This window comes from Chionomys nivalis, chromosome 13 (assembly GCF_950005125.1).
Source record: "Chionomys nivalis chromosome 13, mChiNiv1.1, whole genome shotgun sequence".
Classification (NCBI taxonomy): Eukaryota; Metazoa; Chordata; class Mammalia; order Rodentia; family Cricetidae; genus Chionomys; species Chionomys nivalis.
In genome coordinates this window covers 4,009,279-4,022,100 of record NC_080098.1, presented here as the reverse complement: position 1 = coordinate 4,022,100, position 12,822 = coordinate 4,009,279, and the positions used below count along the sequence as shown (strand labels likewise).

Here is a 12,822-nt window from a genome sequence, read left to right as displayed (position 1 = left end):
ATCAAAAACAAAAACAACAATAAAGGAAACAAAACAAAATGAAAAGTGTAGAAACAGTAACAAACCAAAAAGAAAAAAATTAGAGATATAGTTGAAGTTCCATTTATACAGAGCAAGATCTGTACTGCAAGCAATACAAATAACTCAGAGAAGCTTAGGAATTGAGGAGAATTTTCATGGGCAGGAAGCTACAGAGCCCTAGGAAGGCGCTGGGAAAGGGACTTGAAAGGCTTCCAGCAGCTTTTCATACCTGTCCTTCCTCCCCTTTCATACCTGACCCATTTTATTATTTCTCTCCTGATTGGCTTTCTCTCATTGTCCACCTGAAGTGGCTGTTTCTATGGGTAATTCAAAATTCTCAAAAGAGAGACTCTGATTGGTCCACTTTAGGTAAGCTATTCACTCCTTGTCCAGTCAACTGTGGAAAAGAGAAGCATGATACTTTACAAAATACTTTTCAACACTGGACAGTGGGAGAGACACACAGAGCATCAAGGCCATTTCTCCTGAGTGGGAATCTGAATCCATGGGATCTGAATCCTTAGACCCAGTGTCAGAGACATTCTCCATCTTCTATTGTGCATGAGCTGGAAGGTTTTAGAGTTTTCATGAGACTGTTGCACAGACAGTATTTTACCTAATATTTTACTTCCAGAATGTTCTAACTTTTTGTTAAGATGACAGATTCTTGCTGACAGCTTTGGCTAGATTTATTATTTTATTTTTTACTAAAGAACTCTTTTATATGACAAGATTCATAAGCTAACTTGGTATAAATTATAAAATATGAAAGGTGATTATAATTTGTATTGAGAATACTCCAAGCCTAGATTTTAATAATAAACCTCTTTCTTTTCTTCCTCCTCCTTCTTCCTCCTCTTTTTGCTCTTTGTGATTCTATGAGACATGCTATTTTATCCTCAACCTAAACTGTAAGAAAAGATACCCCTTCACTCTTTAAATCTATGCTACTCAGTCTTTATTTTGTGTATAAACCTGCTTTCAAAATACTCACTTGTTGCTGTAGGGGTTTCAGACCTCACAGGTTAGATGCTCTTTCACATCCATCACTGTTGGCTACAGACTCAGCTGAAGCCTGCAGATTATCTGTCAATCACACCAAGCTAAGAAAGCTTTGTGTCCCCCAGTAGTGACTAAAAGTGCTAAAGACATCATCAGTCAGAGCTCGGGGCTGGTAGAGCCCCAGAGGAAGGACAATTACCCAGCGTGGCCCTGGGTTTCATTCCCGGCTCTCCAACAGTGAATGAATTCAGTCCACCAGATTGCATTAAAAAAAACTCCATAGGAGGAATGTAGAAATCATTTATTTCTGTTCATTTTAGAAGAAACTACTGAAGGCTTTACAAAAACAAACCACTTCATTAGAGTTGTGTAAACCACTTCTCAGGCAGTGAAGCCAGGGTCTGATGCTCAGTCTCTATGCTGAGGTTGTGTTTTCAGGGGCTGTTACTTACACATAATAAGGCTGTTCCAGAATCACTGCCAGCTAAGGAAAAAATTCTGGCCTGAAAATATTGGATTCCATGAAAATATGATTTTGTGTTGGAGAGCTGTTCTCCTTCTTAACATCATCATGTTACCACAGCTAGGGATGCTGGGCTGCGGCAGAGTTTTTAATCACAAGTCGAGGAAAATGATGGTGCGGGGAAACCGATCTCATCTGAACTGCAGTCCAGGATGCCTCAAATTTAGTAGGTTTGGGTATTCGGCTCAGGATTTTGTAAGACGATGCCGGTGTGTGTCAGACAGGATCCTCCTGAGCTATGTGTCCATCAACACTAGTCAGTGGTAGCTGTGACCCATGGACAGACAGGTTTTTGTTACTGTTTTAGATAATAAATGACCCAATTCAAGAAAATAAAATCTCAGCCAGCTCTGAAGAAAGCATCACTCCCCACAAGGAGAGACTATTCGGGATGGTCAAAACCTATGCAGAAGGTGCAGGAGAACAAGCTTATAGCTGTCTTTCAGGAGAGGGCACCCTGTCAATTACATTGACCAATCAGGAAGTCAGCAAGCTGAGGAATCCCTCAGAGGTAACGAAGAAGGAAGTTCCGTTTCCTATCACCATTTTGCTTCTGTTTTTATCTAGTTTTCAGGAATGTTGGCCTTGTCCTTTCCTCACAGCCTGGCCCTTATGCTAAACCACAGAGCAATACTGACAGCTGCACATGACCTGCCTACACAGTGCGTCTGTCTTTGAGCTTGTGAGGAGTATCCTCTTCCTTAGAAATCTCCAAAATGCCCCCACAAGTGTTATTTTTCACTTTAAAAAACATTGTAAGAACAAACACTTTCACTTTAGTAATTGGCTGCTTCTGGGCCCGGTGCATGAAGGCAGGAGGCCAGCTCATTATTCTGGCCCTCCACTGACCCAAAACAGTTTTCTCCAATAAAAAGCTAGCCACAGATGCTGAACGTAAGATTTACTACCAATAGTGATGGCGTTCCAGGCTTCATGAATAAGCAGCTTTTAGAACTGAGAAAATAGCTTCTGTTTTCCCTCAAACACAGCAATCCTTTTATATACCAAAAGTAAACAGGGCTTGAATTAGCACCTTGGAGTCTTTAGTGTGTCAGAAATATGCATGCATTAGCAGTCCCATCTAAGACTCCTTCTTTCCACCTTTTTTCAGGATCAGTCAGGTTTTATTATTTAAAAAACTAAAATACTCTTGGTGGGATATTCAGGAACTTTGTCATCTGTATTCTCGGCCTGTTGCTGTGATGTAAGATGTTTCCTTTTGAAAAGTCTTTGGGCACAAATATAAGAGTACAAGTGCGAAACAAAGATTTCACTTGAGGAATCAAATTAATTCTGACTTCCACAAACGTAAGTGGAAACAAATATATGCTAGGCTTAAGAGTAATTGAACATGGGTCAGTGAGATGGCTCAGCAGGTAGAAGTGCTGGCTGCTAAGTCTGATGACCTGAGTTCAATCCCCAGGGTCCACACAGTAGGAGAGAAATGACAACCTCAAGTTGTTCTCTGAGACTCACTTGTGTGCATTACATAGCACATGTGTGAACAATCACACATGCACACACACACACACACTCTCTATCACACACACACACAAAACAAATATAATAAATGCTTTAAAGAGTGACGAAGCACAAAGGCTTGCCCTGATGGACTTGTTTATTCCACTGAGTTACAGTGTGTACTACAATTCCGTTTACCTATAAATAATAGCAAGTAAAATATTTCCAAAGTTTTTGTTAGTGTCTGTAGACCAGCTTTAAATTTGGAATCTCTAAGGAGAAAAATAACTAGCAGAGGATCCTGACACTCCTTTCCCCACAATGAAAACCAGCGTTTAGTGTGATGGCCTGGTCTGTTTGTCCCTTACACAATTTATGAGAAATAAGCTAAGCCATTGAACTCTAATGGCTTTGAGTGGCAGTGGTTTTACTGGTCCACCTTTTCCTGACTGTAGGAAACCTGACCAGATTTCTGTGAAAATAGATTTCCAAGAAATTGTTTCTTAAATGGCCCGGTGCCAGAATGCCCCTGGCATTTCTCTTTTTATTTTTGCAGTCACAGAAGTAAAAGTGGAAAAGCTCATGAAAACTATTGTCTCAGCTGAAGGAGGTAGTGATAGTTGTCTAAGATGTGTGAAGTAGCTATATCATCTGACAGCATCATCGGGGGAAGGTCAGGGGTCAGAGGGCACTGAAGGTGGGCATGTGAGATTCCTTCCTGATGCTGCTTTGCTAAGAGAAGCAGAAAGGATGCTGTATTGACAAGAAATCATCCCTCTGCATGAACATACCTCTTGGTCCTTGAGCTACTCCCTCAGTTCCTTTAATATAACTCTCAGAAATCTGTTCAGTGGGCAGTTTTGTGAGCTCAAACATTCTCCAAGAGCCTGAATTAAGTAATGTAGCAGTCCATTTTTCATTGCCATAGGAAAATGCCTGACGCTGAATGATTCAGGATGAAAAAAAAGTTGTTGTTTTTTTTTTTTTTTTGCCTCTGTTTTGGAAAGTAAAGTTTAAGATCAGGTTCATTGATTTTGCTTAGAAGAAGACATTGTGGTGCATGCAAGGAGACAGTATGGTGGCACTGGGGCTGGAGTGTGGGAAGGGCTAGTCATGAAGTTTTATAAAAATCCTCTTGCAAGAATTAAGTCCGTGAGGGCTGGGTATTCCTTGTGAGAGTATCACAGTCAATGACTTCTCACTGGCCCACTTCTTAACATCCCCAAGCTTCTAGAAAATGTACTTCTACAGAACAAATCACATTATGGACACAGCAAGTAACATCAGTCCATTGTCTTATGCAGAGTTAGTGCAAGGCCCCTCTTAACTTATTCATTCATTGTAACACCTGATTCTGTGTTAAACCCTCGGTACAGTTTGTGCGCCACTGTACTTTATGTGAGTCAGGTTAGGGCCTGGAGATTGAAAGAACACACAAAGAGACCAGGGTCATTCAAAAGGAGATCAGCCGAATGCCGTTTATTCAGACTTGGGGAAGTCCTTAAGTATCTAGCTGCTGCACAAGGACCCCTGCCCAGGCAGGTAGAAATTACCATATTAACAATGGAGTCAAAGTCCTGCAGCTAATCACCAGGCAGGGCAAGGAGAGCATAGAAACAAACAGGATGCTTAGTTAGCTGACCAGAAACTGTACCTGCAAATGCACGCCAGGAACAAGGGCAGACCCGGGCCCTACAGGTCCCCCTTTTATATAAAATATATGACTAGGCCTGTCTTGGGTGGCATTGGATGTCAGGCAATACCCCTTACCCGTCATGGGAAAGCATCCAGGTCAAAACACATTTCCTGTCTTAGGTTGGGGCAGCCCCCCAAAAACCTTTCCCGTCATTGGCTCACTAGTCATCCATCACCGAGTTCAGCCAGATTAGTGCTGAAAGATTCTCTGGGTCAATAGCTAAGAGGACTTGCCACATGGCAACATTGACCTGAGCTTGCCTTAGGCTCTGGCGTGATGCTCCAGCACATATAAGCATTCCTTAGGAGACTGTGCCTGCTCAGTCCTCAATAAGTCTGCCCAAAATGGAGCCCTTTAAGTAAGGTCTCAGCGCTGGTGAAAGGAACCCTGGTATAGCTAACTAGAATAATCTCAAGAGCCAATTTGTAAATTGTATATCCCAGAGTCTGTGAATATTACTGTAATATATAGCAGTGGTCTTTAACCACAACCAAGAGCAAAATTAACTGCAATATTCATTTGCAAATTTAGCTCAATTTGAATGGCCAAGGCATTTGCAACCTGCCCTGAGAGGGTATCCTTTGTGCTAGCAGGAAGCAACTGACTGACAAATGAAAAATCCAGCTGCTCTAGCTGCTCTGGCAGCAACAGCAATGGCTGCCAATATCATGAGATGGGTAGATGGGTAGAGGAACAATCCTTGGCCCTCGGACCACCACAGCCAGCTCCTCAGGAATCCCGCAACTCTTCAGTTGACAAGCCAGAATCTCCTTGATCTCTTGGCTCTGTCCTGTCTTCAGGCTTCTGGACAGGAAAATCCATGTCACGCACCAGCCGCTCAGGTACCCATAGGGGATTGTCAGCATCCTGCGGGAAAACACAAACATCCCCTCTTCCCCACACCAGTACAGGATCTGGACCATACCAGGTGCCGTCTGCTAGATTCTTCCGTTTGACGTGAGGCATCCCGGAAGAATCTGGCCGCCAGTGCTGGTCAGCAGCAGTATGAGATTGAGCATCAACAGTCAAAAATTTAAAATGTATAAAATAAAAGACAAATGGTCTCTGGGGGTGGAACTATATTCCCCCTTTTTTGTTTTATGCAAATAGGCTTTGAGCGTACCATATGCTCGCTCCACTATAGCTTGTCCTTGAGGATTATAAGTGTTGTTCCTTTTGGAGACAAGGCCGCACTTGGGCAGAAGGATCATTGGACTACAATTCCCAGAAGCAAAAGAGACTACAGCATCCCACTGGACTACAAATCCCAGCTCGATGGAAAGAAACGCATGCACAGGACATTTTCTCCCAGAAGCACCTGGACCCCCCCCTTAAAAAACGGGGACGCCATAATTCGCCCCTTTTCGTCTCTTCACCTTCGTCCCTCACCTGTTGTAACCCCCCCATTAAAGTTTACCCACGTGGGACCCGTGCGTGTCGTGTTTCCTTTCCAACCTTGCAGAAAGAACAACAAAAAGGTATTCTCGTTTTATGAGAAATTGAAAACTCAGAGCAAAATTTAGCAAAGCCAGTGCTAGTATAGGCTGGTCCATTATCAGTTTTTACAGTTTTAGGAACTCCCATGTAGGCAAAAGCCTAGAGACAATGACTTCTAACATCCCATAATCTTTCTCCTGTATGAGCTGAGGCCAAAATGAGATGAGAATATGTGTCCACGGTTACGTGAACATATTGCATGCGCCCAAAAGAAGGAACATGGGTGATATCCATTTGCCATAAATGATTAGGAGCAAGCCCATGAGGATTAACTCCCAAATGGGGAACAGTTAAAAGTTCTATACACAGAGAGCACTTTTTAACAATATCAGTGGCTTGCTCTCAAGATATCTTAAAATGAAATCTTAAAGACCTAGCATTGAGATGAAAACGATTATGAGCTTTTTCTGCAGCTTCATAAGATTCCTGACTCACTGCATAAATTTGAAGAGTAAGCTGATCGGCCAATGCATTCCCTTCGCTCAAAGGACCAGGGAGGTCAGTATGAGCCCGCAAATGCCCTACGTAAATGGGAACAGATCGGGCCCAAAGCAAAGTTTGAATAGCCAATAACTGCATCTGGACTCGAGATACAGAGGCAATATATAAGCTGCAGTTTCCAAAGGTGCAAGAATTTTGCTTATATACTGACTGTCAGTAAAAAGGTTAAATGGAATATCAGCATATTTCTCTAGGGCCATCTGGACAGCAACCAATTCAGCCACCTGAGCAGAGTTAGCATTAACAGGCTGAATATCAAAATCAGGAGGGGAGGCTACCACAGCTCTCCCCCTGGAAGATCCATCAGTAAACACATTTCGTGCCCCTGCCAGAGGCTGCAAAGAAATAACTTTAGGGAAACATACCGGATGATTTTTAAAAAATGTGACTAGCTTATAAGAAGGATAATGATTATCGAACTTGCAGGGATTAGTGCATAAAAACAAGGTCCAATCTTCAGCAAAATTTTGCAACCAAGTTATTTCTGCCTGGGTATAAGGTGTAATAACCTTATCAGGTAACATTCCAAAAGTTTGCAAACTAAGCTTATACCCTTTCTGAATAACACGTAGCACAGCTGATGGATATGAGATAACAATTTTTACAGGTGACAAATGTTCATGTACCCACAGGATGGGTCCTTGCTGCCAAAAAAACTCCAGTAGGACTATGCAAACCAGAAAAACAAGGCACTGAAGACACAGAGGGTAGACTTGGGGACAAACTCAGCTAGAGGCTGTTTTCAAGGTTAGAGACATTCGGATTATCAGATCTGACTTGTAAGATCTGATAATGGCGTGTTTGAATATTAGAAGGGTTTCACAAGAGAACAATTGCAGATGGAATAACGACACATTGTACACTATAGGTCATTCAGTACATACAAAGTATACAAATCTCCCCAAAGTATGTCTCTCTTCAAATGTGGAAATCTAATGAATAGAGTCATTCACGTGTGTTTGATGTCAGGCTGGCTTGAATTTGAATCTGGGTTGTAGGTGCTGTTGGCAAGTTCATGAGAAATGTCTGCAATATGCTTATGTATTTGAACATGTGATCACTGATTGGTGGTACTGTTTGGGAAGGTCTAGGAGGTACATCTTTGCAGACGAAGTATGTCACTGATAGACTCGCTGCATTTCCAGTTTGCCTCTGCTTCTTGATGTGATCTCTCGGCTTCCTGCTCCTATCTGCCATCACGCCTGCTGTTGGTTGTCAGGCTTTTCTGCCTGTTTAGTTAGAGTTACTCCTAGATACTTCATGCTTTTTGTGGCTATTGTGAGGACGATGTTTCTCTGGTTTCTTTCTCATCCATTTATCATTTGTATAAAGGAGGGCTACTGATTTTTTTGAGTTTATCTTGTATTCTCTTACATTATTGATAATGAGTTGCAGAAATTCCTTGGTAGAATTTTTGGGATCGCTTATGTAAACTCTCATATCATCAGCAAATAGTGAGCATTTGACTTCTTCTTTTCTGATTTCTACCCCCTTGATCTCCTTTTGTTGTCTCATTGTTCTAGTAAGGACCTCAAGTAGTATATTGAATAGATATGGAGAGAGTGGACAAACTTGCCCTGTTTCTGATTTACAAGGCTCCAATTACCCTGATACCCCAACCATGTCCCGACCAGTGGGAAATGAACCAAGGTCCCTGGGCCCTGGAACAGAGAGGAATGGAGAGACAAGAGACACAAGAAATGGACAGCAAGTTTGTGTTCTGATCAAGCTGCCAACTTTATTTTTTCTCAGGAGCATTATATAGCAAAAGGGCAGGGGGAGGGTAGGATGCTGGAATATCAGGTCTGGAGGTGTCAAGTATCTGATAGGAAGAGATAAGGAGATGCTGAGGGTCTGTAAACATTTACTAACAAGGGAAATGCTAATTACTTCTGGCACCTGGGATCCGCAGGTCTGCAGGGGATCTTAACTCACAGGGAGATAAGGGTTATCCTAGGCCTGGAACTGGCACTACAGAGGCTTCTGAATAGCTTACTTAATTTGTGACTAAGATGGCTATAACCAAATACAGGTCTTTGCTTCCAGCACAACCACACAAGTACATTACTAAGAAAGATAATTACAGAACAATCTAACTCATGAACACTGATGTAAAAATATTCAATAAATTTTTGGCAAACCGAATCCAAGAATACATCAGAAAAATCATTCATCATGACCAAGTATGTTTCATCCCAGAGATGCAGGGATGATTCAACATATGAAAATCTGTCAATGTAAACCACCATATAAACATGAAAAAAAGATGCTGAAAAAGCCTTGACACAAAATAATTTTATTGGTTACTTTTTCTATTGTTGTGACAAAATACTTGAGAAAGTAACTTAAAGGAGGAAATATTAATTCTAGCTTATGATTTCTGAGGGTTCAGCATGTGGTGGCTTGATCCTATGAACTTGGGTAGGAGTATTGGGGGAGGATGCTGTTTAACTTGATGGTGGACAAGAAACAGAGAGAGAGATAGGAAGCCCCATGAAGGCTCTCCCTTTGGGGCCTACTTCTTCATCTATGCCCCACTTCCTAAGGTTCCCATAGCATTCCAAAATAGTACCATAAGCTGGAACCAAACTAAGCCTCTGAGGGACATTTCAAATTGTGATTGTAATAAAATCCATATTTGCTGGAAAATGATGGCTGTGTCTTCCTTGTAAAAACCTCTCTGGGCAGGCTTCTATTCAGAAGCCTGTCAATCAATCATGAAACTGGGAACCAACTACATAACACAGCTTGATATGTAGTTGTGCTCATCCTTGGTTAGACTTGTGGTTATCCACCTGTCAGCTTCCCAAATACTGTGACTACAGGAGTGAACACCACAGACAGCTTCTGCCGGTGTGCAAGGCAAGTGCTTCCCTTAAGTGAAGCCCCCGCCCTTTCTCTTTGCTGTGAACATGGTGTTCTGTAATCTGACCCCTGCCTATCCCTCCATCATCATCTTGGCCTTTCTTTTGCATCTCCCCTTGTGGTACAAACTGATAGAGGGCCACACATGCATCCTCTTCTCTACTTTTTCATGGCAGCCAACCAAAGACCATGTGTTTCACCCTCTCTTGAACCTCAATGTGACCATATGGCTACATTCTTATTAATAGGAGGTAAGAAATAGAGTCCACTACTTGTTTCTTCCCGTGGATGGAACACATTGTATTCATGAGTCTCACTCCTAGTTCTGAAGACTGTGTAAACACAGTCACTGTAGTAGCTTTGAACTCTGAGATCGGCCAACACATAGTCACGTGATGCTGTAAGCCCTAAACCTCTCACTCACAGAGTCCTGTTCAGCTAGAGTATCCCATAGCTGAAACACTTGCACCAAAATATTTGGGATTTCTTGATATTTTTGAAACTGCCATATACAATATACCCCATAGGTGAGATCCAAGTTTAATCACTTGTGTTACATACACACATAACCTGAAGATAATTTTCTTTAATTTTTTTTATTGCACCTACCATTTCTGGGTTGTCTCATGAGGTGAGATTGTGGAATTTTCCTCCCATGACATCATGTCAACAATCGAAAAGGTTCAGATTTGGGAAGAGTTTAGATGTACTGAGAATGCTAACCTGCACAAAGGAAAGGTTCAGATTTGGGAAGAGTTTAGATGTACTGAGAATGCTAACCTGCACAAAGGAAAGCAAGTTTCAGATTGTTGCACTGATGTATCTGGGGATCTTTATGTGAAAATACTAATGCTTTATCCTGAATTCAAATCAATTCACATGGGTTATGTCCTGGCAGTCATATAGGTGGGTAAGCTCAAGTATATCCATGATGGGAAGTTAAATGGGGCTACACATTTTGTGAAATCGTGGCTTGCATCTGTGTATACTAACAGCCCTGACCTGGGCCTTCCCAGTGTTCTTTCTGGACTGTTCTCCTGTTTTCACTGAAAGACCCCAGTAGGGACCTTCCCTCAGGTGGAGACCCCCGGACCCAAAGACCAGGCTGAAACCACGGGTCGGATGCAAACTGGAAGACGTTTATTAGGTAGACACAGGTACCTGCGGGCGGCAAAGTCTTTCGGAGGACTTGCGCGCCTGCAGATTGGGAGGAGGTCTTTTTATAGGAAAGAGGGCAGCAAAAGCAAGTTTTACAGAAGCAGAAGCATGGTTATTGGAATGAGGCGGAGGGCATGAATGGTTTTTCCTCTCCCAGCATGGATGTCTGGCAGCAGACATCCTGTTCTTATCTTATAGATATCCTACTTTGCAGTCATCCTGCTTTGTAGATGTCCTATCTTATAGATATCCTGTTTTCCTCTCACGAGAGCAGGCTAGCTGCTGATCCTGAGAATCTTTCAAGCAAACAGGACGTTCTCCCGGGAGCCTGCTAGCTGCGGGTTCTGAGGAGGGGGTCTGTAGGGTCTTTCATCCACATCATACATGATGCCTCCAGTGCCTATATTTCATGTTTCTGATCTTCTGTTGAGGCTCAGCCGTGCCTATGTTTATTCCCTTCTGCTGCCCCTCTGTGGTTTCCTAGGCCTTATTTTCTCTGTGGTAGTGATGTCATTGGTAAGCTCCATAAACCAGACAATTCTGTCAGTCTGTCCCTCCTGCAGTCCCAGAAAGAAATTCAGCAGTTGCCATGAGCAGAATACCGCCTATATTTGTTTACAGAAGCACTGAGCTCTTTCCCCATTTGTCCCTACCACATAATGTAAATCCTATCATGTAAATGTAAAGACACAATAAATGGATCTGAAAAAGGATAGACATTTACAATAGTTTTCTTCTGTGTAGCCACATAAGCCACAGACTTTAAACTGTTTATTTGAACTTTTCAACAATAGAAGTTTCTATAGTGTACTTTATTCTCAACTCTCTACTTTATGTGCTGCTAGAGAAGTTAAATTTCTATCAGTTTATCCTCTGGAAAAGTAAGGTGATAAATGTGACCGATCATTGTGATGTCTGCCGATTGCCAGGTGCTAATGGTTTTAAACTGCTGGTGACTTTTAGGGACACCACAAACTGGCCACAATGTCACAGTCTTCTGCAGTTATAGCTGGCAGCAAGAGCACAAGCTTGTAAATTTAGAAAGTGTTGCTCCAAGCTTGAGAATGTGCCACAAAGTCACCTCCAAATATGCCGTGTAGTGGGAATCTGGGTGACTAAACTACCCTGTAGTGTGTATTTTGTAGTATATGAAAACTTCAAAAAGCATGGCAGAGCCAACTGAAAGCCAATTAGCTCGGTTGAGGTAAAGTATTCCCCATAGGTTCCACCTGTCCCTTCCAAGTTGGCCAGCCATGTTATGTGATGCGTTCTCTTTATACTTTGGGGAAACGATTTCTAAAACAAGTTTTACCCCTTATTCCTTTAATGATCGCTAGGATAACTTTCTTGACCTCTGTTTCTGTCAGAGTAAACAGGTATGCTGAAACAGAGATGTTGGATTTGTATGTTGAGCACTTTGACACCAATCTAGCTTCTAGGATGAGGGGCAAAGGATAAGGTTTGCACTGCAAAAGGACCCTACCAAAACACACTAAGTCCTTGGACCTATGTGTTAAGCAATACAGAATAAGGGGAAAAACGGTTCCTTGTCACAGACATTCTGGTAATTTATGGTGTATGTTGATAATTTATTATCTCCATTGCTTCTAACATTCAGAATGAGCAGAACAAGATATCAAATGTGTTCTGAGTGATCATGGAAAAGTTCTGTATCAAAGCCATTGAATCAAATGGGACATCAGAGCCACCTGTGTATCCACGCTTTCTGTGACACTGCTCACAGCAGCAAGGTTCACTCACCCTCAGAGCCCTTGCGTGGGTGAGTGGGTAAAGACAACATGGCATGTATTTATAGCAGTATTATTGAGTCATTTTTAAAAGGTCATGCAATTAGCAGGAAAATGGATGGAACTGGAATCTCCATGTTCAGTTGAAATAAGCTGGATTTACAAAGACAAATATTACATGTTGTTGTCATCTGTGGAATCTAAAAAGACTGAAAAGTAAAAGAAAAATGATTAACTGAGAAGGGGACCAGTGTGGGTGTGCATGTAGATGATGGAGGGATACATATGATCAAAGTGCTTCAATTGCATAGGTGAAAACAGCACTGTTGAATTCACTATTGCCTGCAATC

The 12,822-nt window shown here is 42.1% G+C and overlaps 1 protein-coding gene across 1 annotated transcript in view; it reads left to right on the top strand.

Annotated features, from left to right (window-relative positions):
• Positions 1-12,822, top strand: part of LOC130886082 (outer dynein arm-docking complex subunit 2-like) — a 119,547-nt gene that overhangs the window by 89,193 nt on the left and 17,532 nt on the right. Inside the window, exon 10 of the mRNA XM_057787985.1 lies at positions 2,114-2,208. Coding sequence (XP_057643968.1) covers positions 2,114-2,208 — 95 coding nt within the window. The remainder of the gene's footprint in view (positions 1-2,113; positions 2,209-12,822) is intronic.